The sequence below is a fragment of the Equus quagga genome, chromosome 5, assembly GCF_021613505.1.
Source record: "Equus quagga isolate Etosha38 chromosome 5, UCLA_HA_Equagga_1.0, whole genome shotgun sequence".
Taxonomy (NCBI): Eukaryota; Metazoa; Chordata; class Mammalia; order Perissodactyla; family Equidae; genus Equus; species Equus quagga.
The window spans coordinates 12,084,949-12,110,557 of NC_060271.1; the positions used below are offsets into that span (position 1 = coordinate 12,084,949).

General features: G+C 56.7%; 1 protein-coding gene across 1 annotated transcript; it reads right to left on the reverse strand.

Annotated features, from left to right (window-relative positions):
• Positions 1 to 942: 942 nt before the first annotated feature.
• On the reverse strand, positions 943 to 10,058 carry DMBX1 (diencephalon/mesencephalon homeobox 1). The gene is made up of 5 exons (XM_046663597.1): positions 10,047 to 10,058; positions 5,935 to 6,103; positions 2,801 to 2,979; positions 2,173 to 2,521; positions 943 to 1,397 (listed from the first exon to the last, which is right to left on the reverse strand). The coding sequence occupies exons 2-5, from the start codon at positions 6,086 to 6,088 to the stop codon at positions 943 to 945; spliced, it is 1,137 nt and encodes a 378-aa protein (XP_046519553.1). The 5' UTR covers positions 6,089 to 6,103; positions 10,047 to 10,058.
• Between the last annotated feature and the right edge of the window lie 15,551 nt (positions 10,059 to 25,609).

Below are 25,609 nucleotides of genomic sequence, written 5' to 3' on the forward strand. Positions count from 1 at the left end.
GAGAGAAGAGAATGTGTCCACCACACCTTCTAGAGGCCAGGCCAGGGCAGGGTGGGTGGGGGACAAGTGCCACCTCCTGCCTGCAGCTCCAGTGGCCACAGGGTCTCCAGCCAGGACCTTATCACTTCTCTTGAGTATGGAAAGGGACAAATTCAGAGAGAGGGTGCCAGTGCGGGGAGGAGACAGGCAGGCAGGGAAGAAGCAGGAGAGGGACAGCAAGAAGCAAAATTACTAAAACTAAAAAGCCACAACCCCAAACCAAACATTGCTTGGGAATTGACGACACTAACACAACCAGCACCAAAGAAAGCAAGCTGAGGCAGGGAGAAGAGACATGGGGGAAAGATCCAGAGTGGGGAAGACAGAGGCCAGGGAGAGAGGGGCAGGAAACAGGATAGAGGCAGGGAGAGGGAGGTCAGGGAAGAAGGGAAGGGGAGAGAGAGACAGAGAGAAGGGAGAGCCAGAGTGAGAGGCAGAAGCTGCGGTGGAGGCCAGGGCGGCAGTGGAGAAGGAGCGGGGCAGGGGCCTGGGACAGGCTGGGGCCTGAAAATATAGCTTTATATATGTATAGTTATATCTCACATTCCACACAGCAACTTACTAGGGGCAGACCAGACGGGGAGGGAGGGAAAGGAGGGGAGGAGGTGACACGGAGGTGGGGATCTAGCCAGTGAGAGCCTCTCACTCCCCCGTGGAAAGCCTGGCCCCCCCCCCAGCCACTCCCCTCCTCCCCATCAGCCTCCTGGGGATCCAAGCAGGGCCATGCAGAGGATGTGCAGGTGTGGGCCTCCCCTAGGGCTAGGGCTCTGGGGAGGGCATGGGGGCAGGACTCCAGGCCCAGGATCCCTGGGCTCATAGGGTTAACTCCTTGAGAGCCGGCTGGGGATAACCATGGGCTGGGAGGGTGGCCCCAAGACCCCTGGCTGGGCTGGAGGCCAGCAGTCAGTTGGGCAGTGTATCGAGTCCCAGAGAGGCCGCGTGCTGCTTGGCCCGAAGCCGCAGGTTCTCGATGCTCGTGGTTTTACTGTTCAGGGCAGCCGAGGCAGGTGCCAGGCCTGCTGGGGGCGCAGGCAGCAGTGGGGCCCCCCACACGCCCTGGTGGGCAGCGGCGGCTGCTGACAGGGACTGGTAATAGGACTGGCAGTGCAGTGAGCCCAGCGGGGCCATGTTGACGCCCAGGTAGGGCACGGCGGCGGCGGCGGCGGCGGCAGCAGCGGGGGCCGGGCCCCCCACTTCGAAGGATGAGTAGTGCACCAGGTTGTTGGTGGCCGCCATGTGCTGGCGGAATTGCTCCTGCAGACGGAAGAGGCTCAGCGGGGATGAGGAGTAAGAGTGGGAGGGGCCCAGGAGGCCGCCCCCAGGGGCTGCAGGAGCCAGGGCCAGGCTGCCTGGGGAATCTGCAAGCAGAAAATCAGGTACCAAGGACTCAGGACAAGGGCAGTGGCTCGCCAGCAGGGGCCCCCTCAGCCTTCCCATCCCCTTAGCGCTGCAGACAAGACAGGCTTTGGCTGAAACCATATCCACCCATCTCAGCCAGGGCAGCCCCTGAAGCATCCCTCAGAATCCTGGGAGGGAGGGTTCCTGCAGGAGCCCCAGGGACCCTGCCAAAGCCCCCATTTCTGACTTCCTGGGGAGACCCCTTGCCTTTCCAAGGGCTCTCTCCTCCCCATCCCCTCTCTAGTCCATGGCTCCCATCCTCCTCCAGCTCTCAGCCCCATCCCCTCCCTGCCCGGGCTCAGGGTTTATGTCTGAGATATGCCTCATGCCACAGCTCTGTTCCTGCAAAAACACAGCTCCGAGTCTCTGCTGCGTGTGGGAACCTCTGGTATCGGTATTTAGGCACTGATACGTCTGTACCAGTGGTCAAAATACTGGAATATTTCCATAATGGTTGATGAATAGCCTTTGCCCTGAGCTCCCCAAGTACCCCTCCCCTGCCAGCCAGCCCCAGAACCCCCAAAACCTTCCCAGGATTCACCATCTAACAAATGACCACCTGGCCAGGCCTGCTATGGCGAAGTCCTTTGTAATGGGTCATGTCTGAGTGCCGTGTGTTAACGGCTGACTCTACCCCCTGCTCTGACCCTCCTCGCATACCCAAGCCCCTGTCCCCCTGGACCTGGCCATCCCCTGGGTTGGGCCACAGCACCCATAGCACCTGCCAAGCCTCACCTGCCTTGGGGCTGCCCCTCTTGCAGCCCAGCCCCTTGCTCTCAGCCCCAGGGCTCTTCTCAGTTTTGGGATCCTCGGCCCCTGCCCGGGGGTCCTCCTCCCGGTCCGGCTGGTCCTCGGGGGCTGACTCACTGGCCGATTGCTCAGACAGGCTCAGGTGAAGCTCAGCTGGGGGGTCACCACTGTGCAGGCTGGGGGGCTGGTCTGTCTCCAGCTGTGTGTCTGGGGTTGGGGCCTCTGTCTTGCCTTCCCCATGGGAGCCCTCAGCCTCCTTCTGCTTCTGGAGCTGCTCCTTCTGCAGGCTGCGCTGCTTTTTCCGGAACTTAGCCCTGCGGTTCTTGAACCACACCTGCAGGCAGGGAGAGGAGCAGGAGGAGCAGGAAGAAAAGAAGTGGAGTTGTGGAGCTTGGTGCGCCGGGAGGGGATGGACAGGGTAACACTGCCCCCACCACTCCAGGAAACACACACCCTGGTCCCTTCCCAAACTTCCCTCCTCTCACTGATGGCATTCGTGGAGACATCAGTTGCACTTTGGCACTGACGGCTGAAATGCTGGCTCCTGAACAATGGGAAACCAAGATGGGCTGGTGCTTGTCTGCAAGGCCTAGTTAGAGGAGCAGGGCCCTACCTGCACCCGGGCCTCAGGCAGGTTGGTGCACATGGCCAGCCTCTCACGCATCACCACGTCTGGGTAGTGGGTCTTCTGGAAGGTCTTTTCCAGGGCCTCGAGCTGCTGAGCCGTGAACGCAGTGCGGCTACGACGCTGTTTGCGATGCTGGGAGCCATAGCGGGCCTCCAAGATGATGTCTTGAAATGTACAGCCGTTGGAGGGCAAGGAGAGGGGGCCCATTTAATTAAGCGAAATAGGTTTCGAATTTTACCCTGTTCTGACCCACTGCAGACACCCAGACTCCAGCCAGAGCTGGACCCTGGTCCTTTCCCTTTGGAAATCACCCGTCCCCTCCCCACATGGCTGGATTTTCAAGATCTCTTCATCTCTTCATTCGCCATCAGGACCACAGAGATCTAAATCATCTCCATGAACACCTGTTAGGAATGTGATTAAGGGGGGGGTCTTCCTTATTTGGTTTGGGGGTGGGTGGGTAGGTGGGTAGGCATTGCCCTATGATTCTTAAAGTCCTAGGGTACTATGAATATAACATTCTGAGGTTATATGATGCTAATAATCTCTAAATCCATGTCACAAAGGTTCTAATATCCTATGAGCCTTAGCCTCTGGATGCCAACAGAATACTGGCCCCTGACCGTGAGAAGCCAGGCTGTGAGCTGGGACTCATCTGCAAGGTCCAGTCAGAAGAGGTCTGACTGGGTAGACAGGAGTCACTGGCACTTGATTCTATGTCCTCTGGGGATGAATCTCCTCATCTGGATTGGCCCGTGAGTCTCTGATGGCAGGACCTGAGGCTCCTGCTCTTCTGTCTCCGCAACAGAAAGCCTGGCTCTGACAGGGCCCTCAGAGCACAGGAAAGGCTTGTTGCATCCAGTCTTGACCCTTCTGGCTGCTTCCTCAAGGAGGAAAGGACAAAGAGGCCAGGTGCGAACGACCACAAGCTTGGAGGGGAGACAGGGCTGGTGGGTCATTGATTCCACAGTCCTGCCCACATGCCAGTAACATGGAACCACCCTGGACAGATGCCTACCCAGGGCTAGTGTCTAGCCTCCAGCCCTTCTGCTTGACTAGCCCATAGAGGATGGACAGTAACCTCTCTCTCCCTGCCTCCCCTCACCCATAAGTGGATCCTGGACTGTCTATGCAGAAGGGAAGCCGAGCTGCCTCAGCCTCTGCATAGTCTATGTCAGACTCCAGGGACAGAGAATCATCCACAACACTCTAGACAAGGAAGGAGGCAACTGGGCGTCTAGGAAACCTCAGACTGTGGGCTGCTGCCTCTTCCATTTACAGAGGGAGCCCTGAACCCCTTATGACAGGCGCTGATCCCAGCCCAGACTGAGCCCCGAGCTCACGCTGGTCACCCTGGAGCAGGAGGGAGTGGGGACCCCTGTCAGCCGAAGCCTGGTTGAGGGAACAGCAGCTTAGTGTCCTGCTGCTGGCTCCAGGGCCCGGAGAGGGGTGGTCCCAGGGGAGGCCGGGCTGCACCATCAGCTGCACCTCCTGCTAGAAGGCAGAGCCTCCGTACAAAGGCCCACCCAGAGCTCATGTCCCTCCTTCTTCAGAATTAGAGAACTGGGGTGGAGTGCTGAATATTCCAGTGCCTCTACCCCCACCAGCAGAAGTAAGCATTCCATCCCTGACTCCTCTCTGGGTCAAGAATACGGTCAGGAGCTGGTGTCACCACCAGGCTGAGCCCATGGGATGCACTCCAAACCGGAGAAGCAGCCGTAGCCGGGGCAGGACTGTACCTGCATTCCCACACTAGTTCCCCCAAGCTGATCTACAGAAGGTGACCGAGGCCTCAGTTTTACCCACCGAGCCCTGCCCAGAGGCCTGGCAGGGTCCAAAGGAGTGGGAGTAGCTGCTCCACCCTCCCTTCCAGGCCGGCACCTCCACCCAGGGAGGGTCCTCATACCCCAAATCACGTTTGTGCCTTTGCTCACACTAGTCCACTCCTTGTCCTTTTAAGGCCTGGCTCTTCCTCCACAGCCTCCAGGAAGCCCCCTCTGAGTACACCAGCAGATGATGCTGCTCTGAGCTGCCCCACCACTATCCTGGCCACATTTCTCCTGCTGTGCCCTCACATGGGTTTATGGGCACCTGGTCTCCCTGGGTGTGCCCTGAAGTCCTCTGAGGACAGCCTGGCACAGGTTCACCAGCTTCTCAAGGTTTGGCCCGGGACAGGATGGGGTGGGTGGCATCACCTCCCAGGAAACCACACTCCCCACTTATGCCATCAAGTCCCTCCCACACCCACGGGGAGGCTGCTGTGGCAGAGCCACAATGAACCAGGAGTGGGGAGACCTGGCTGCAGCCCCCTCATGGACACCTACCTTGGGACTTGGGTGATACGAACTCTGAGCACCTACCAGTCCCTGCTGAATACTTCGCATATGTTATCTCAAGTAACCCCCAAACCATCCTATGGGGTGGGCACTGCCATTGCCCCCTGTTTATAAAGGGGGAAATTGAGGCACAGCGAAGAGAGGTGAGTGGGCAGCCCCTGCAGTGACTGCAAGTCTGTGACTTCAAAGCCCATATTTTTAGCCATAATGTCACATTCCAATCCCCTGCCCCACCCCTGCCTCGATTTAACCTGAGCCTCAGTTTCCTTGTTCACAAGATGGAGATAAGAACCTCTCCTTCTCGAGGTTGAATGGTTTGCTGCACAGAGCCTGCCACGGGGCCTGGCACATAAGTGGTGTTCATAACGTGGGAGCCATTACTATTTATACGACTCCCCATGCCTGAAATAGCCTTTCCTGGGCACTCCCACAACTTCCTAGCTGTAATACCCTGGGCTAGTCCCTTACCCTCCTACCTCAGTCTCTTCGTCTGCGAGATAGGCCAATGGAGCCCCCCAACACACACACACAGGGCTGTTAGGGAAATTTGAAGGCACAGGGCAGCTCCAGTGCCCAGCACAGTGCTGGCAAACAAGGGCTGCTCCAGATAGTCACCCAGAGATTTGAACTGACATTTCTTTGTGTTGCTAAGTGACCTGGGTACTTTGCCAAAGCTCCCTCCTATCTTAGCGTTCCAGAGCCACCTCCCCAAGACCTTCCTTCCCCCCCTCCCCCCGAGCCTCCATAATCCTGTCCCCAGGGGCCCATCCCCACGGCCCTTACCAGCCAGGCGCTCAGCCAGCGTAAGCGCATGCACCGACGGCCGGTAGTCGGGGGCGTGCTGGGCCTGCTGGGCCGCCTGCTGGTGCAGGTTGTACATGGCACTGAGCGAGTTCATGGCGTGCAGCGAGTAGCCGTTCACCCCGTAGTGCTGCATCGCGGCATGCGCCTGCACACAGGGCAGAGGGAGAGGGGACAGGAGGCAGGGTGTCACACTCTACCCTGGGGGAGACACCGCCCCCGGCCCAGATCTTGGATGCCCACCTCACCCCCAGAGCTTCTGCCTCCCCATCAGAAAGTGGCCTGTCTTGCCCACAGCTCAGAGTGTGAGGGTTCCTGCATTTACTCATTCATTCACCGACTCATTCACGGGTTCACTCAGCGGGACTTGTGAAGGGTTTAATGCAGCTCCGCTCTGGAGTCACACTGCCTGGGCTGGAATCCCAACTCTGCCACTCAGGAGCTTTGTGGCTTTGGGCAAGTCATATCACTTCTCTGGCCCTCAGTTTCTCCATCTGCAAAATGGGGTTAATAATAGTCTTATCTCTGGGGCTGTTGCAAGGGTTAAGAAAAGCCTTTCAATAGGGCCTGGCACATGGTATGTGCTCAAAAATGTCGGCCATTGGGAATGTCAATCCACTGGCTGCTTTATGCATCATCTCTTCACTTAGTCACCCAGGCACCTGCTCATTTATCCATTCATCGATTCACTCACACGCTTATTACTAATCCAACAAACCCCCACTGAGGCCCACGTGGGGCCAAGTCCAGAGCTAGGTTAGGGACACTGAGGCATTCACGCTGATCAGATAGTGGATTAAAACCCTAATGTTCTGCACAGACATAAGAACACTATTGTCATGACTGTTCTACATTCACTGCCATTACCTCCCTCTATTCTCACCATATTCCCAAGCAGCAAGAAGGCCAAGAACAATGAACCCCATTTACAGATGAGTCTACTGAGGCTTAAAGAGCTGGGACACATTGAGGCCACACAGCCAATCCTGCCCCGCCTGCATTGCTTCAGCCTCATTCTTTGTGGTCAATTCATCAGAGAACACAGCCCTCCCACTGAGATGGCTCAGATCAGAGCGAGGCTGCCAGGGTCCCGTCAGCCTCAGGTCTCCTCCAGACCCTCACAGTCCTCTGAGCACCCACCACGTATCGACCTGAAATGTCATTTTTGGAATGTTGTCCCATGTTTGCAGGAAACACACATGTGTTTCCCGGGTGTGGGAGTGGGAAGGGGAAGTTCGGGGCAATGGCAGGTCCATTTGATAAGAGGAAGAACGTGCCCAGGTGTCTCAGCTCCCCGCCCTCACTGAAACAGACACAGGCTATACGTAACCAAACAGCCACAGAGCGCGCACACACATACGCAGACAAGCACACATGTTTCATGCACAAACGCACGTACGTAGACATTCTCTGCAAGACACCCACAGAAGCAGTCACATTCACACACAAACTCATCCACATTCACAAATTCAATGTCATTATTCCCACAGTTCCACACACACACACTCTCACAGATGTCTATCCATGCAGCAGATATACCTCCACACAAACATTATACTCACACACGTTCGTATATCACACATATTCATTCGACAAACATGCATTAAGCACCCACCTACTAAGTACCAAACAAAGTCCTTGCCTTCATATAATTTACATTCCGAGGGAGGAGGGCTATAAAACAAGACATAAATATGTATAATGAGTGTTCTGAAGAAAAACAAGGCAGAAGAGGAGAATAACAAGAGGAAAAGAGGTTATTTTAGAACGTGTGGTCCTGAAAGGGCTCTCTGGGATTTGAAGTAAGCCATGCGAGGCTCTGGGAGAAAGGCTTTCCAGGCAGAAGGAACAGCAAGGAAGAGAACAACAATGAACAAGCTTGGTATGTGTGTGGAACAGCAAGAAAACCAGGGTAGCTGGAGCACAGAGAGGGAGGGAGCGAGTGGGGGAGGTGACGTTGGCGGGAGAGGAGGGGCCAGATCCTGGGGGGCTTCATGGCGCACTGTGAGGAGTCTGCATTTTATCCGGAGTGAAATGGAAGCTCCTGGAGGGTCTTGGACGGGGGAGTAACATGATAGGATTTGTAGTTAAAAGCTCACTTTGACCGCTGTGTGGAGAACAGACCGCAGAGTGTCGAGCAAAGGCCAGGCCACTGCAGAAGGCCTGGCCACCAGGCGCCTTCCAGTAGGGTGGCAGGGGTGGAGGTGGTGGGAAGGGTCAGGTTCAGGACACAGTTTGAAGGTAGGGTCGACATGATTGCTGATGGGTTAGTTATGAGATGTGAGGAAAAGAGGGCAAAAAAGGATGACTCAGGCTTTTGGCCTGAGCAACCGAGTGAAGATGGATCTTTTCCTGAATCAGGAGCCCTGGAGGAGAAGCGGGTGTGCGGATGGGGGACTGGAAATCAAGGTTTTTGGGAGACATGGTAAGTGTGAGATATGGATCCGACTTCCAAGCAAGAATGCTGAATTGGCAGTTGGATGTACGAGTCGACAGCTGAGGGCTAGGTTTACAGATTTCTGAGTCGGCATTCACACATGACACCTACCAACAACAGTCACCCACAGAAGCCCACTCTGCACCATAAACACGGCCCCAAAAGCAGACACCTAAGAGAAGAGAATGATAGGCATGCAACACCAAGTGCTTAACCTTTAGCATAACAGAATGTACTGTTAACAAAGCTAAAAGGGAAATAACAAACCTGGAAAAATATCTACCATGTATACGCCATAGCAAAATTGATAGAATAAATAGCACAAATAAAAACAAAAGAGAATATCCATAATATATAAAGAGCTCTTATATAGAAACAAAAAGGATGGTCTCCTTGATAAAAGATGGGCTAAGTAAATGAGGAGACAACGTCTCACGGAAGAAACACAAATAGCCGTCTGACAGAGGACAAAAAGCTCAGCCTTACTTGTAATCAAAAAAATAAAAATAGAAACAGTAAGATACCATTTTTCACCAATCAGGTTAGCAAATAGGAAGAAAGATGATTACCCAGGGTCATCTAGGGGAGTGGAAAATGGTCCTTCTCCTACCTCTCTGACAAAAGAGCTCTTTAGTCCCTGCACCAACAGCCTTTAGAGAGAGCATTTGACTCAACAATTCCATTTCCAGAAATTTATCCTTCAAGCATGCAGAGATATGTGTACAGGAATATTTATCACAGCTCTGCTTACGAGGGCAAACAACTGGAAACCTCACTGTCCATCACGGGGGCTTTAGTTCAGTAAACGAGGGGACAGTCATGCCCGCAATGGAATACAGCGCCACGGTTTAAAACAATGATGCGCATCTGTATGTGCTGATGCTCACAATATATTGTTGAGTGGGAGAAATAGGTACAGTATGCATGATGTGATCCCATCTTTGTAATGGATGTATAAATATGCATAGAAAAAAATCTGGATGGTCGTACCCTGAAATATTAACAGAGGTTATCTCTAGGAGATAGCACACGGGATTACAGGCGATTTTCACATTCATATTCTTTCTTTCTTTCCTGTTTTGAGGACAGAGATGCGGAGGGTTATCTTTGTGTTCCAATGGATGAGGCCAGGCTCCAAAATGTATCACAAGCTCCAGGTGGGGAAGAGAGAACAGAGTAGAAGTAATTTTATCCATCCCTTCCGCTCCCCTGCTGGGCTGGATCCCCCTCCCCCACCAAACTCAGAGACTTTTGCTTAAAAGCTCGCTGCTGTTAATGTGGTAACTGACATTTTAACTGACTTAATAATTGCTGATCTCCCAGTTTTTGATGCATGACAAGTCTTTATTAACGGAAGCCAGGAGAGGCACCTCCCTCAGCCCCACAACTGCCCCAGCCCATGGGCCCTCTAAAGGTCTCCAAGACCTTCCCAGTGTGGCCCCCGGCCCCTCCTCCAGCCCGAGGCCCTCCCCTCCCCAGCATGGCATTATCAGATTACCTGCCACTCCCTCTTGCCTTTGCCCCTGCAGGGCTCTCCTCAAACACCTTTCCCTTTCTCCTCCTTTGCCTGACAAATTCTCCTCTCCATCAAGGCCTAGTTCAACTGACACCCCCTAGGAAATAGGGCCTTCCCCAACTTGTCCCTAAGAAGGCATCTGTCCCCTCTCCCGGCTCCGGATAACGAAGCTCAGGTCATAGAAATGATGATGACAACAACAACAAGAATAATACTAGCTACCATTTACTGAACACACAGAGCCTTAGTTCACCACACAACACACCTCAGGTGGATTTTCTAAATTCCAGCACCTGGATCAAAGTAGGGTGATGACACTTCCATCTCCCCAATTAGACTGAGCTCCATGAGGGCAGAGAGTGTATCTCACGCATTTCTGGACTCCTCAGCCCAGCCCAAATCACTGGCACTGGTAGAGAGGCAGGATCAGGAGATGAGGGTCAGATGAATGAATTAATAACAACAACAATTTATTAAGTGCCTCAGAGACATCAGACGTCTCCATCAATCCTCCCAACAGCCCTAGGAGGTAAGGACTATTATCATGCCCATCTCTCAGATGCGGAAATGGAAGGTGAGAAAGATTGGATAATTTGTTAAAGGCCATGCAGCTAGGAAGTGGTGGAACAGGTTTCCACAGGTGAGGTTCTTCCCACCAGCTAGTGCTCCCTAACGCCAGTCACGCAGGCTCGTACTCCAGCACGTTTGTTCCCTGACTTCTAGCATCTCTGATCTGATCCAAGGCAATAGGACGAGAGCAGAAAAAAAGCACATTTCCCCTGGTATGTGTGCTCATGTGTGCACATGTGTGTGTGCATGTGTGTTGTGGGATGAGGCTATGTGTGAGCCCAAATCCTCCCAGCTGGGGTCCTCTCTCCCCAGCCTCACACTCCTCTTCCTCACTCCATGTGGACATCAGGGCTCCTCTGAGGCCACAGGGGGGCCCTTGCCTGTGGATGCTACTTACCATCCGAGCTGCACGCATGTGGTACCACACAGTCACATGTCAGCAGCTCACCTCAGTGTCCATGTGTGGCCACGTATGTGTGCAGCCTGATTGCAATCAGCCAATAATTGTGTGTGCATCTGTATTTATGTGGGTATCTGTGGTTATTTACATGTCTCTGTGGGTATGCATGTCTGTGGGCCTGTGTGTGTGTGTGTGTGTGTGTGTGTGACCAGAGGAACGTACACTACATAGTACCCTCAGAGGTCATGTGGCCCTGAACAGGGCTCTGAGAGAGAAATACAAAGAGAAAGAAAAAAAAAGCAAAGAGATGGAGTTGATGCAGAGACATAGAAAGACAGATCAATAAAAAAAAAAGTACAAAAAAAGAAAGATCAACATACAGAAAATAGATTTGTCTTATCTATTTTTTGTTTCTGCAACACCTAGTACAAAACCTTGTACCCAGTCAGCACTTAGTAAATAATAAATGTCGAATGGATGAGAAAGAACACAGGCTAAGAGATGGCGAGGGAGGCAGGGCCACGACAGCCCAGTACGGTCCTCGGGACAGAGTGGACACTCAGAGCCCCAGTCCCACCACCTCCTCTCTCCCCAGGACTACAAGCCTGGATTTTGGGGGAACCCTGCTCAGTGGACCCTTTTCCAGCAACAGGGGCAGCCCGGACCTGCCCCCTGTGGTCCTCAGCCAGGCCCAGCAGCTGGAACCCCATCCACACCCAGTTCTGAGTGCTGTGGGTCCTACAGAGAGGCCAAGAGCCACCCAGGCTGAAGTCCTGCAGGGCCCACAGGAGCCTCTACACAGGGCCCTGCACCCCTGGCCCCAGGCCGGGCCCGCCGTGGGCTCAGCCCACTGCACACTCCAAACAGAATCAATTATATATTTAAAAGGTGCCGCCCCGCAATTCCTGGCAAGTCAGGAGAGCCATCCATCATGGCGAGGCCGCGTTTCACAAGCTGTCGAATTGTGCTTACATTGGTTAAAAGAATCTTTATATTTCATTAAGCAAGCAGATCGGCGGATCTCCCGCCACAGGCGCCATATAGATGGCTTTAATTTTCCAAATCTGCAAATGCATCCGTTATGTCCCCGCGTCGCTGCTGGCTGCGGCCTAATGCCCAGCCAATCGAAGAATCAAGCAGAATTTTATTAGGGGGCATTTTTTATAAATTAACAGCAGCACTGCTGGGGAACCGCACACAAGGCATCTTTGATTAAAAGGAAAGTGGGCTCTTCCTTTGGTCACACCTGGCTCGGCCACCCCACAGGCCTGCCCCATCTCTCTTTCTTCTTTTCTAAACTTTTAATCCTCCCTCAGTTTCTTCTCATTCCATCACAGTGGGGAACAAGGCAGAACAACTTTGCTTAAAGGAAAGGAAAGAAAGCAGGAGGGGGAGGAACCAGCACTCTCTGAGCAACTTGCCTCCTCCGTGCCCCGCACGAGACACACATTACACACATTATCTCACGACAGTGATGGCAACCTTTAATTGAACACTTACCACGGACCAAGCCCTCGTCTGCTCACTCTAGCAAGCTTCAACACAAGCCTATTAGGTAGGAATTATTATCCCCATTACATGAACGAGAAAACTGAGACTCAGGGAGGTAAAGGCCCCACAGTTAGTAACTGGTAGAGGCAGGACAGGAACCCCGCGTTGCCAAGGATCTATCTGGTATTTATTTCTAGAGTATGGCCCAGAGACAAGACCTGGTGAGGACTAGCCCTGGGTATCAATGGCAGTGGGAGGGATGGAAGGTAGACTGCTGCCATGGACTTCCTTCTCTGAACAATGCTGCTGCCCCTTCAGCCCTGGCTTCCCTGGTGACCCTCTGGGGGAAGGGGCCCCTGCAGCTGTCCCTCCTACCTAAAGGTTTGGAGAGCAAAAGCATTTTCATTCAGCAGGCAGAAGAACATGCGTACACAACCCCAGGAGCACCAGGCCAGGGCTCCTGCCCCAACCACATGCTGCTGTGTGACCTTGGCCAGGGTCCCACCATCTCTGACCTCTTCTGATAAAACACTGACCCAATGGCTGCCCCAGGAAAGAGAAAAATCTTGGTCTTGAGAAGTGTGTAACCCAAGGCTGGCCAGCCACCTGGGGGAGGCTGAGGAGGAGAGATGCCTTCATGTGTGTGCACGCACATGTGTGTGTTGGGGGTCAGCTGAACAAGAAGACCTAGAAGTCTTCCAGCTATGAGCTAGTGGGTCCAAGATTTTCAGAGAAGCTGTGTGCCTGGCTCATGCCAGATATTCAACTATGGAACCTCATTAATTTCTTACCTCAGCTCTATGAAGGAGACCCTATTATCGTCTCCACTTTACAGATTAGGAACTGAGGCTCAAGGAAGGTGAGTCACCCTTGGCTGATTTCTTTGGGAACTGGGAAAGCTGAGGCCCCTCCCAATAAGTACCCCTATTCCCACATCTTTCCTTAGTCCTGAGTTGCCAGGAATCAGCAGTGGGAGCAGATGATGTAAGGGGTACCCAGACCTCTGCCCTGCCCTGACCAAGGACCCTGCCAGCACAAAGTCTGGGGGCAGACTTGAGATGAGGAGATCCCCAGCTGCTCTCTCTCAGGTGCTGTTTATTTTACAGAAGCTCCAAGAACCCCAGATCCATTCTCAGGTCACTGTTGACCCCTCCAAGCTCCCCAAAACTCCACTGTCAGTATCAGGCCCTCAAAGGTGCAAAGCCCAGGAACCAGCCTCTTGCCCCTCTTGCCAGGGGCCAGATTCCTCCCAGCCATGCCCCTCAGAGGGGTGGGCCAGGGCACCAACAATTCAGTGATTCAATGTGGCCAGCAAGGCCACAGGGAATGGCCAAGGACACATTCCAAAGACACGTCACGGCTAATGGCCCCAAACACGGCATCATTTGCTTCTGGGTATCTAAGAGCTGGGGCATCTGGGACACATTCTCCTCCCTCAGACTCTCGTGCTCCTGGGTTGCAAACCTCTGCCCCACTGCTCCCATCAGAGCACATTTAAACCTGTTTCCATCTCTCCCATTTAAAACAAATGAACTCATCTCTCAGACCAGTTATCTTTGGTCCCTTCAAATCCAAATTTCTTGAAAGGCATTTCCAAATTCATCATCTCCACTTCCTCTCCTCCTGCTCACTCCTCACCCACTGCACCACCACCCTCCCACCCACCACTGAAACACAGCTCTCTGAAGTCACCATGTTGCTGCCTCCTCCTCTGGGAACCCTGTCTCTCCACCAGCATTACCTGGAGAACTCCTGATCCCTCACTCTAGACTTAAGCACCCCCTTCTCCAGGAAGCCTCCCCAGATAGCCCAGGCTGAGTCAAGCGACTTCTCTGAACTCCTATCACAGCATAACCTCACCAAATTATAGTTGCCCATTTGGCTGCCCGTTACCTGAGCTATAATAAATACTATTTTTACCAACCATCCTGATAGAGACCTGACAGGGAGCATCTCTTTTAATCCTCACAGCAATCTCATCATTCCCATTTGACTGATAAGGAAGCTGAGACCTAGAAAGGTAAAGCCACTTGCCTAAACCCACCCAGCTAAGCAGTTTAGCCAGGATGGAATCAGAAAGTCTAACTCAAAAGTGAGAACTCGGAGCTCACCAAGAGCCCTCAGCCTCACCAGTCCGGAGCTCCGGTAGGGCAGGGTCTGGCTCCAGAGCCAGTACTCAGTGCCCAGCACAGGAGACATTAGACACTCACTCCACAAGTAAAGGTGGAGCCACTATTTGTCAGGCAATGGACTTTGGGGTAGTGTAATAACTTCCAGCTCCAGAGGCTCAGATTCTCGAGAAATGCAGACAGACAGATGCCCTGGATGAGGGGAGACCAGCTCCGGGAGATGTGACAAGGGCAGCAGAGCCCAGAAGCGAGCGAGCCAAGGCCCAAAGTCTCCTCCTCACCCTGCCTGCCCTGTCCTCGCCCAGCAGGGAAGACCCCCGTCCCCACTAGAAGCCAAGCCACCTCCTAGCCGTAGCTGCAGCCCTAACCTTGCCACACACTGAGCCCTGACCCTGTCACACACAAAGCCCTGGCCTCTGCTCTCACCCATGCCCCAGTGGCATTTGATAAAGGCATCACGACCCCTACATTGCTACCATTAACTTCACACTGCCTGCTCCTTGTGGGGAGGGAATGGGCTGTTGGTGAGGTCCAGAATCGCCAGCATTCCCCTTCCAGCTCAGCTGAGGTCCCCCAGAGGGATCATGGAGTGGGAGCCAAGGACCTCAGACAGGTGGGCTTTAGGTTGTGCGGCTTTACAAGGGTCAGATCAGATGGAGTGCTGGACTCCGGTACGTGGAGCTCTTCAGTTCCTCAAAGGAGATTCTCACCTCCTTTGTTGGGGAGGGGAGAAGGAAAGGGGGAGGGGCAGCGGGGAGCCCTCCAGGGTCAGGCTGGGTCTCAGGACAGACCCGCCCGCGGCCCTCTTGATGAGCCCAGGGCTTAGTTCCCTACACAAACTGTTATCCATTAACATCCAATTATCCCTCGGTCCGAGCCATTAATTATAAATCAGCCGCTAATTGGGGTAATTAGCCCCCCGCAGGCTAATGGGCTGAGACTGAAGGAAGCCCTCCGCCCGCCGACCTCGGGTTTTCCGAGGTGCTTAATGTTGGGGGGTGCAAAGAAAGCAGGCGGCTGGAGTTAATGTTTTTTCTTCCAGGTTGTGAAATGTGGCAGCGGGAGGGAGAGAAGATGAGAGAGGCCAGTTTCTGTTGTTTTCTCTCGAATCCCATCCAGCATCCGCTTTTGAGGGCAGGCAGGCACCGGGGGAGGCCTGACCGCAGGCCCTGAGAGTAGAACTGTTGGGTAATTGCTTGATTCTCCGCCTCCTTTCCAGCGTAGATGTTGCTAGAGCGCTGGAGTCAAAGACTGAGGAGGCTTGGACGGAGGCAGGGTGGAGCAGGGGACAGGGTCGGCCACCAGCACGTTCCTGGCCTCTCACCCAGCGCGAAGGGGGCGGCCAGGAGTCCCGCAGGGGCCAGCTGGGCCGCTCCGGGCTGGTCCTGACCCAGGCAGGGACGGGACCTCGGAAGCAGGGACTTCAGGGTCCCTGCGGAGCCGCTGCTCCAGGCCCAGAGGTGGGCCTCGGACGGCTGGAGGAGCTCTAGGAGCGTCTGTGGTGCCGGCTCGAGAGCCGGTTCCTGCCCTGTGTTGCGTGCGCGCGCGCGCGCTGGGCCAGACGTACGGATAGACAGAGGGCCGCAAACAAACCCCTACCGGATAGAGTTGCGGAGGCAGGAAGGGCCTGCGAGACCCATGTGCTCCAGTGACTCTGGGGCACAATGAAGCAGCGCCCGCAGGGCGGCAGACTGGCCGCAAGGAGTCACCCGGTCTGGGAAGTGCGCTCCGGCCTGGCGACCGAGGATTCAGGGACTCTTCCCTTTGCCGATACCGGAAACCTGGCTCAAGTCCGAAGGACAGTGGGGGCCAGAGCTGAGATCCCAGGTCTGTGCGAGCTGGGATGTCCGGCCATCTGGCGGCACTGGGCTGAGTCAAATCAGTTGTCCGAAGAATGGACGGGTGACTACACGGAAAGTGAGATCGATGGATGGCGGGAGGGCCCAGCTCAGTGCCCTTCTTACCAAAAGGGAAACTGAGGTGCAGGGAGGAGCAATGACTCGCCCAAGGTCAGAGATGAGGAGTACTCAGTGCAGGACGAATGTCCAGACCGGACCACAAGCTCCGCTCGAAGCTCACCCGCCCCCCAGCACCCCTCCCTACCCCGCCCGCCCGCTTGGTAATGGGCTTTGGCGGGCGGCAGCGGCGTCGCCCGAGGCCTTGATTAGATATTTATTGCTGTCATTTACATGGGCACCGTGGGGCGGCCGAGCGGGACGTGGGGAAGGGGCGGGGGAGAGGGATGGGAACGTGGCGGGAGGTGGGGGCTGGCTCCTCAAGGACCAGAGACCCGGCAGCGGGAGTGAGCAGCGAGGCCCCGGGAGAGCGGCGGGAATAGGGAGCACAGAGGCCGGGTTGAGCTGTAGACGCACGCCGGCCCTCCGGCTCCGGGGCGAGCGCGGGAGGTGCGGCTGTTGCGCCTCCGAGCGCTGCCCTGGGGGTGTCTGCGCGTGTTATGCGTGAGTGTCCGAGTGAGTTTAACCTGGGTGTATATAACTGTCTATCAGAGGGATTTGTGAATGTCCGTCCAGCAGATCTGCCTGTGTGCCTCTATGTGTGTGTACGTGCCTCTACACGTGTGGCTTCTCCCCGAGTGTGTCTGAGTACCCAAAGCCCAGGTGACTCTAACTCATGCCGTTCGAATCTGTGTGGCTGTCAGCATGTGTGTCTGTGTGTGTCCCTGTGTGTGTGTGAATCTGGACAGCCCCAAAATGTGCGTGTGTGTGTGTGTGCGCGCGTGCGCGCGCGCAGGATTAGCTTCAGAGATGGGAGCTGTGCCGTCGGTCAGGCTCTCCCCCTTTGCCCCAGGGCGGTCTGAGTGAGTGCTCCAATCGCCAAACCCGATCGGGCATCTCCCAGAACCCAGGCTTCGGGGAAGCTGGAGCGGAGGGCTGTGGGCGATCCCGCGTTCTAGGCCCGACCTGGCCAGTACTGTTGACCAAGCGTCATCTGAAAACTTTGTTTCCTGCTTAAGATCCGCTAGGCAGTCTGTGAGTAGGTCCGCGCGGCTCGGGTCCCCAGTGCGAGCTTTGTTTGTATCGCAGCAGAGAAACGGCTCCAATTTCGCGACTACACGGGATCGCGCGTGTGAAAGTGGTGGGGCCGGGGTGCAGTGGTCCCCCAGACACTCACCCGTCGCCCTTGAAGCTGACCCGCGAGCCCGCCTTGGGGCGGAGCCAATACCGAGGCCCGGAGCGCTGCCTTCGTGGTTGCCTTCGCCCGGGGCGGGTTTCCTCTCCTCTGAACTGTGTTCCGATTTCCACGCGGGGTCTGTGCGGCCCGCCGCAGCCAGGTTCCCATGCCCTAGCCGGAGTCCCGGCCCATACGGTCTGCGGGGGTGGGGGAAGGCGTTTACCCCCATCCTGAGTAGCGATTCTCCGCTTCTTGTCCAAAAACTGTGTCTACCCCGGCCACAGAGGAGAGAAATTTGAGCCAATTATCCGGATAATTTGCTCTCACTAGGCAGCAAATTCGATTCTTTTTCTGACCGCCTACACACGCATTAGAATTGCTGGTTTGCAGAGAGGGGAGGTAGGGAATTAATTCAGCGATCCTTAGGACTGAATGCCTTTCCCTTTTGGGGGAGGACTGGGGATGCGGCGAAGGGAAACACGAATCCCCGAAAAATTGAAAACACTCCACCCTACCTAACACTAATAGGCGACAGGACCTCCTAGGAAGATGCTGGGCCCGGCCAACCCGCCTGCATCGCACAGGATCCCGAGCTCCAGGGAGAGGAACAGACACCCGCCACCCTGCCCTCGCGGCAGCGAACTAGGAACTTGAACAATTTCCAAGGCTGTGGCGCAAATAACCTCCGCCGTGAGAACAGCCTCTTTCCCCAAAGGGCCCATCGAGTCAGTAACGCCCTCCCCTCTCCCCGACGTCCTTAAACCTGGACCGCCTCAGAAAACCAGCAGCGGCCCGGCCGGCCCAGGGCCTCTGCAGACTTTTCTAAAACGAAAATGACCGTCCCGTGCCCCGGGCGGAACCGGCCCTGAGGCTGCGCCCGAGGCTCCGCAGGTTCCCTGCTTCGGGGTATTCCAAACATGGAAAGAGGGCGGAAAGGCCGTGGATCCCGGCCTCCCCCGACTCCCCCATCCGGGACCCCCTCATCGGACAAATCACAAGCCTGAGGAGCCCGCCCCCACCACACACGGGAATCCAGGAAAAGTTCGGGTCCCAGACTGGGGCGAATGTGGAGGGGAGGTTCCGCTCAGGCCCCCCGTGCGCACCACGAGGGCTGCAGCGGCCCCTGCGCAGAGTCCGGGAACTTGTGACAAGGGAGAAAGTTCAGCCGGCGGTGTCCGGGAAACCGCCTGTTCCCGTTCAGGACCGGGTCACGGCCCCGCCCCCCCCCCCCCCCCGGGTGGAGGCACAGAGAGGGGAGACCCAGCCGTTCCCCCGGCCCCTCGACCGCTCCACCCGACGCACCGCGAGAGGCGCTCCAGGGGCTGGCCCCAGCCTGCGGTTCCCCGCTGGAGCTCACCCAACCCACGCCAGCCGAGGCCGCGGAAGGCACAACGAATTCCTGGGGACTAGGCCCGCTGCGCCCCAAACACCCACCTGGGGGACCCTAGCCCGAGACCGCGTTTACGAGGACAGAGACTGACCGAGCGTCGGAACACCCCCAACTGGAGAATTCGTGCAGAATCGCAATCCCGAGAGAAAAGGCGCACTCTCCCGCTGCGGAGACTGAGCGGGAGCCGCGCGGGCGGGACCAGAGCCGGATCCCGGGCAGTGTCGCGAGCACCACCGGGCTCGCGGCGCAGCGCGGACGCGGACGCGGAAGCTGGGGAGGCGTCGGCGGCCCCTGCGCTCCCCCGGAGCAGACCTGGGCTGCTGGCCGCGCCCCCTCCCCAGCCCCGGCCCCGGGCTCCGCGTCGCCCCGGGCCGCATCTGCTCCGCATTACCCCAGCCACCTCCTCCCCACCCCCTCCAAACTGAGAAGGATTTGTCTCCGCTTAATATCCAAACCTTTTTGTATTTATTTTTTTTCAGGGGCGAAGTAATATCTTCCAAATGAGGCAAAACCGTGACGGATCCCAAGCGTTCTCCGCGGGTGCCTGCGTCTCCGCGGGCCCAGCTTCCGTCTCCGCCTCGGCGCATTTCTGCCCGCGGCTCTCTTCTCTCTTTCTGCCTCGGAATTTCGAGTTTTGCGCTCTTTCTGTCTCCTCGGATTGCTCGCTCGCTCTGACTCCGTTTTCAGCCCTGGGTATCACTCCGTCCGTCTCACCCCGGGTGTCTCCCTCTGTCTAAACCTGACTGTCTCTCTGGCCTTCCCCTCCGCGTCCTCTGTCCCTGCGCCGTCTGTCTGTCTATCTCCAAGTCCCTGGCCCAGGCAAACTTTCCGGTCCTCCTAGCGGGTCAGGACTGCAGGACCACAAGAGGGGAGGCAGTCCCCAGAGCTCTCTGCCCGCGTCCTCCCCGCCCCAGCACCCCTCCCTGCTCGGCCCCGCCGACCCCGGCCGCTCGCACCTGGTCGCCCGGACCCGCACCGCCGCCGCCGCTGCCGTCTACGCGCGCCACCGCCCGGGCTGGAGTTTTAAACAGCATTTCCCGGGCGCCTGGCGCGAGCCCACAAGCTCCCTAATGGCCCCGGTGGCTGCCAATCACGCTCCGCTCCCGCCCCCGCCCCGCCCCGCCGGTGCTGCAGAGCTGCACTCAACCTAGGCTGCCGGGGTCTGACCGTCGGTGGGTCTGCGGGCTCGGCCAGCGTCCGTCACCTGCTCTGAATCTCCGTTTCTCGGTCTCCCGACCCCGGGATCTCTGCTTCTCTCGGGTGTGGGGAAGCTGCCGGTTGAGAAACCTTCCCCTCCTGAGGACTCCTCCGCGGCTAGGGGTTTAGTACTAGGGTCAGCAGCGATGGCGTGGCTGACACTTAGCACTAGTGTCAGCAGCGGCCCTGACTCCCACCCCCACCGTCCGTCCAAGATTGGTCCCGAGCTGCGCACACACCCAACACACACACACACTCTCTCTCTCTCTCTCTCTCTCTCTCTCCCTCCCTCCCCCTACCACTCCCACACCACCCTCGCACCACCACACCACCCCACAACCCGCAATCAGAACTCACCGCCCACACACTCGGCCCATACACAGGATGGCGCTCCTAGCAGCCGGTCACCTGGCAGCTGGAGGCTGCAGAAGTGGGACTCAGCTTCACAGGCAGCACAGGCACCTGTCTCACGGGGGACAGACACAGGGTGCCTGGCCCACATGGGGAAAACCCTGGGCCCAGGGCCCTCCTGTTCCGGCCAGTACCCCACTCCCTCCAGGCAGGACCAGTTCACAGGAAGAAGAAAGACTTCTAGAGCTGGATCTGAGGCCAGGTGCTGATGGAGGCCAGCCTCCTGAAAGGCGTGTCCAAGGTGTGTGCCAGAGGGACAGATTAGTGCCCATGCTGCTGGCAATACTAGAGTGGCCAGTGACTGTACTGAGGCTCTCTGTGTGTGGCTGTGTGGAGGGGGCTGGAGAGGCACTTGGCCAAGTGTGTTTAGGGTGTGAAGTGTGTGTGGTGTGTGTCCCTGTATGGCTGGGATTCTGTGAAGCCTGCCATTGGCCACAGTGACAGCAACTGTAAGTCTCATGTGGAGTGTGTCCTTGTGACCGGTGCTGCCATGACCACAAGTCCATGTGTAACTGTGGAGCCTCATATGGCTGTAAGTTCTTTTTGTGTGTATAACCAATCCTTGTGCAATTGTGAGTTCAAGCATGGTTGTGAATCCAGGTGGCTGGGTGCAGAATGGACACAGGGTGGGCACATGGTCTGACACTTGGGGCTGGAGCAGCTGGACCCTGGTTCTGGCATTCCCTCTGGTCTGTAAGTGACGCTTCTGGGTCTAGCGCCTAGGAGCTGGGCTGTTTGCTTAGGAGCAAAGGCATGAAGCAAAGGAGGTGTTGGCTGGCCGATGCTGCCAGCAGATTTTAGAGTCCTGGCCTGGGTGGAGGAGGTCAGGAATTTTGGCCTGGGCGGGACAGAAGGGGCCACAGACAGATTTGAGGGTGATCCCCAGGAGAGTGAGGGGGTGAGCGCCTGGGGGGGGGGGGGCAGGAGCCGTGGGCCTCAGAAAGGAGGGGAGAGGAGGGGCGGTAAGAGGATTAGGCTGCTCAGACCCTTCTCTCCCACCAGGATCCCCCACCCCCACCCCAAAGCTCCAGAAAAGATTTCTTCTGCCAAAGCAAAACCGTTTAGGCTCCATTTAAAGGGACAAGAAAGGGGGAGGCAGGGGCTTTAAATAACCTTTTAATTTCCCTTCAGGGATCTGGCCTTGTGAGGGAGGAGAGGGGAGGGGAAGGAAGGGAAGGGGAGCAAACGCTGACTCTGGCTTAGACAGTCGGACAGCGGCCAGGTGCTCACACTCCGGAGAAATGGTGGGAAGGACACTGTGCCCCACACGGCTGCCCTCCACACACAAACAATGGCACACAGATCATCCTTGAGAAAACCGTAACCCCCTACGCACACTGACAGTCGTTCAGTCACACACAGACATGGATGCAGGTGCACAAACGGAGGGTCACATTTAGAGACACACAAACTAAGGAGACCACTGAAGTCACTTCCATGGTAGCACAGATGTGGAGTCCCTCCCTGCCCCTAGCCATCCCTACTTGGTGGTGCCGGGAGGGTTTGCTGAGGACACTCCCCTCAAGAGGAATCCCAGCTTCAATTGGGGCTCCCCTTAAAGCAGAAGGGAGCTTCATCTTTCTTTGCCCAGGGCCCCACCTCCAATCCATCCCTCCCTAGTTCCTGCCTCAGACAGGACAGGCTGCCTGGCAGACTGCAGGGTTGAGGATCCCAACCCAGCCTGGGCCTGATTTGGGGGCCAGGCCTGCCAGGCCCAGACATGGGGGGCAGGGCTGTTGAGGATAGCGCAGGTTCTGCTGGTGAGCTGAGGGCTACTGAGGCTCCAGGAGGTGGGGCATAGGGCCCAACTAGGCACTTGCCCTTTGAAGGAACTTGTCTGCCACAGAGACTCTGAGCCCAGCTGGGGAAATCCAGGCTTCCCACCTATCCCAGGACCCTTCCAGCGCCAGCTGTCGCAGTTCCAGAGGTGGTGGCTAGGTGGCCAGTATGCCTTGAGCCTCATGGTACACACTAGGCCTCCACAGACTGGAATCCCCAGACAATTTGAGAGGGCCAGACTACCAAGCCAGATCCACCCTTGCCTCCACACAGGCCTCCACAGGGGGGACACCCTGGGCAGAGAGAGCACCGGTTCTCAGTCACATTCCCACCCCGAGCGTTTCCACAGACACTGCAGCACAGTGCTGGGCTCTGGGTTGATTGTGGATCCTTATGGGGAGGGGAGAGCAAATTCCCTGGCACATGCTGAGACAGAAAGTTGAGAGGGAAACTAGCTGGGAAGGTTAAGGATAAGGTGTCCTTTAGGAGGCCTGGGGCAATGGGGAGCTGGGCATGCCACAACGTGGGTGGGTTTTACTAATTTAACAAAATGATTCCAAAGGTGCCCCGGTCTAGACAGGAGCTAAGAAGTGGAAATGATTCAGGGCCTCCCTCCCTAGCCTGCTCCTGGAGCCTCCCCCGCCCGCAGCCCCTGGGCTGTGGCTGACACCTTCAAAGGGCTTAAAAGGAAGGCATCCCCAGACTGGCTGAGGACCTGCTCCCAACAGACTCTCGGGGCTGCTGGGGCTGGGAGTGGAGGCAGCGGATGTGCTGGTATGTTTGTGTGCATTCCTTATCCTGTGAGTTATGTGTGTATGAGTAGTTACATGTATGTACTCCTCTATTTGTGTGTAACGTGTGTGTGCACGTTTGAATGCATCATATTTGAATGCAGACTCTGTCTTTGTGGAGTGTGTGTGTGGGTGCTGGGGGAGATGTTTCTAACTCGGACCAAGGTCCTGGGTAGTCCAGGAATGGTTAAGTTGGGACCTTGGGGAAACGAGGTACTCACAGGGCTTCAGGCAGGCCTGGAAACTCGAGACCACCGGGCCCGAGCCGGCAGTGCAGAAAGATCTGGGCAGTGAGGGTCCGAGGGTCCCCTAGAGTCCCAGGGCAGGCCCCAGCTCTGCCATCTCTGGCTCCCGGCTTCATTTAGAGCAGCAATCCCAAACCCAACCCCCTCCCCCGACCCCAGACATTCTGAGAGAACTCGCAGCCTCCTCATCCACTCTCAGCGCGGGAGGGGAGGGGGCACTTGCCCCATGGGACCACTGTCCGGGCGTCCCCAGACGGGCAGAGGATACCGTCAGACTGCAGGCACGCCGGGCTGCGATGGAAGAGGCTCGCCCGCGAGCTTGAGACCGGCCGTCCGCGCGCCTTCGCGGGGGCGCACTCTCCAGCGCGTCCAGGGAGCCGGAGTCGGGAGGCCGAGTCCTGGCTCGGGGTGGGGGGCGCCGGGCCCGCTCCCGCCCCCTCGGCCGGCGCTCCCGGGGCAGCGGCTAGGGGGTGGGCGGCTTAGAGCTAATTCGAGAGTTAATGGCGGCGGCCGGGCCCCCCGCGGCCCCCTCCCCCCAGCCCCGGGCAGGGCCGCCGGCCGCCCGCATCTGCGCGGTCCGCGGCGATTCATCATCTTGATCCATGGCGCGCGCTGACGGCGGCCCCGGCCGCGCTGACAAGACTAACAAAGCAATTTGCCACGAGCCATCTCCTGGACAGGTTATTAGCGCGGCCGCCGCTTAAAGAGCCTCCCCCCGCCCCAGCTCCGCGCTCGGGCCCCGCCCTCGATGGGCTGCTGCCCCTCACCGCGCGAAGATACCCCGCGAACTCCCGGCCCTCTCCGACCACCCCAAGTACCCACACACACCCTATTAGTTGCTTCCTCTGTTAGCTGGGGTCGTTACCTGTTCCGCCCCCTCCCTCCGACCAGCTCCTGCCCCCACAGCTCCCCAAATCCCCCACGTGCTCCTGGTCCCTGCCCACCATCACTCAGCCTTTCCCCTGGTACTACCCGACTTTATCCACTCACCTTCTTACTCCCAGAGGGCACCGCCCACTTCTGCTCTCCATCCTTCGCACCTCCTCCACAGACCTCCTTGCCATAAGGGATTAGAAAGCCCTATTTCCTCCCAGCTTTGGGGAAAGGGGGTTCTCCTACTGTGTCTTTGACTTTCCCCTGACCACTTCTGCCCCCTGGTAACCTTACTGTGGGGAGTGGGGTGGCCCAAGGCCGGCTGGGTGGCTATGGAGGTGAGGAACGCTCTGGCTTCTCCAAGGGACTAGAGACAAGATGAGTGGGGTGCACTTTCTCCGAGGGAGGCCATGAAAGCCAAGGGAAATGTTGGGCCTCTTCCAAACAGAGGCTCAGAGAAATGCAGGGACTTGTTCAGGGCCACACAGCAGAACAGGGCAGAAGAGGGACTGGAACCAGGTGTGTGGCCTCCCCAGCCGGGGCTTCATCCCTGGCTGCACCGGCTCTGGGAAGTCGAGGAGGCCAAGAGACCAGGCTGCCCTCTCCAGGCAACTCCCCTCCCACCTGCAGTGAGGGTTGGGGGAGAGCTATATATGTGAGTGGAGATGTGTTTGGCCAGATTAATCTAGGTATAATATATATAATGAGGGAGAGGAGCCTACATTCAGATCCCCAAAAGCAAAGTAACTATGTGGTCATTTCAGGTGGAAGTCTCTTTCTCGAAAGAATTCTCTGGGTACAGTGTCCTGGATCTTTAGATATATGGTGGGTCTGTGTGAAGGAACTGGATGTGCACTAGGTGGGCTCCTGGGTGTGTGTCTGGGTGCATGGACAAAGCCAAGTGCTGTATAGGTGTGTGCTTGCACAGGTGGAGCCATGTCAAGTGTGTCCCCCTGAATATATGTGGGGATTGCTCCGTGTGTGTGTGTGTGCACTGGGGACAAGTGTGTCCTGGGAGGGGCCATCGTGTAGCACACGTGTGAATGTGCCTGTGCACCCGTAGAGATACTGGGCTTCAATCCAGGAAGGAGCCCCCACCCCCATGTTCACTCTTCTCTTAGATCCAGCCTCAACATTCCCACATTGCCAGCTTCCGTAGCTGGGTAGTGAGGAGAGACGTGGCCCTGCTCTGAGAGCCTGGGGGAGCTCCTTCTTAGGGATCTGGATATAGGAGGGGGCACTGTATCTGCAGGGCAGGCGGCCTTGAACCTCAGGTTGCTGCGCAGGCCCAGGTGG

Coding starts and splice junctions, on each gene's coding strand:
- DMBX1 (XM_046663597.1), bottom strand. CDS start 6,088: ATGCAGCACTACGGGGTGAACGGCTACTCGCTGCACGCCATGAACTCG. Junction 2,980..5,934: donor GCTGGCTGAGCGCCTGGCTG/GTAAGGGCCGTG, acceptor GTACATTTCAAG/ACATCATCTTGGAGGCCCGC. Junction 1,398..2,172: donor GAGGGGCAGCCCCAAGGCAG/GTGAGGCTTGGC, acceptor TTCTGCTTGCAG/ATTCCCCAGGCAGCCTGGCC.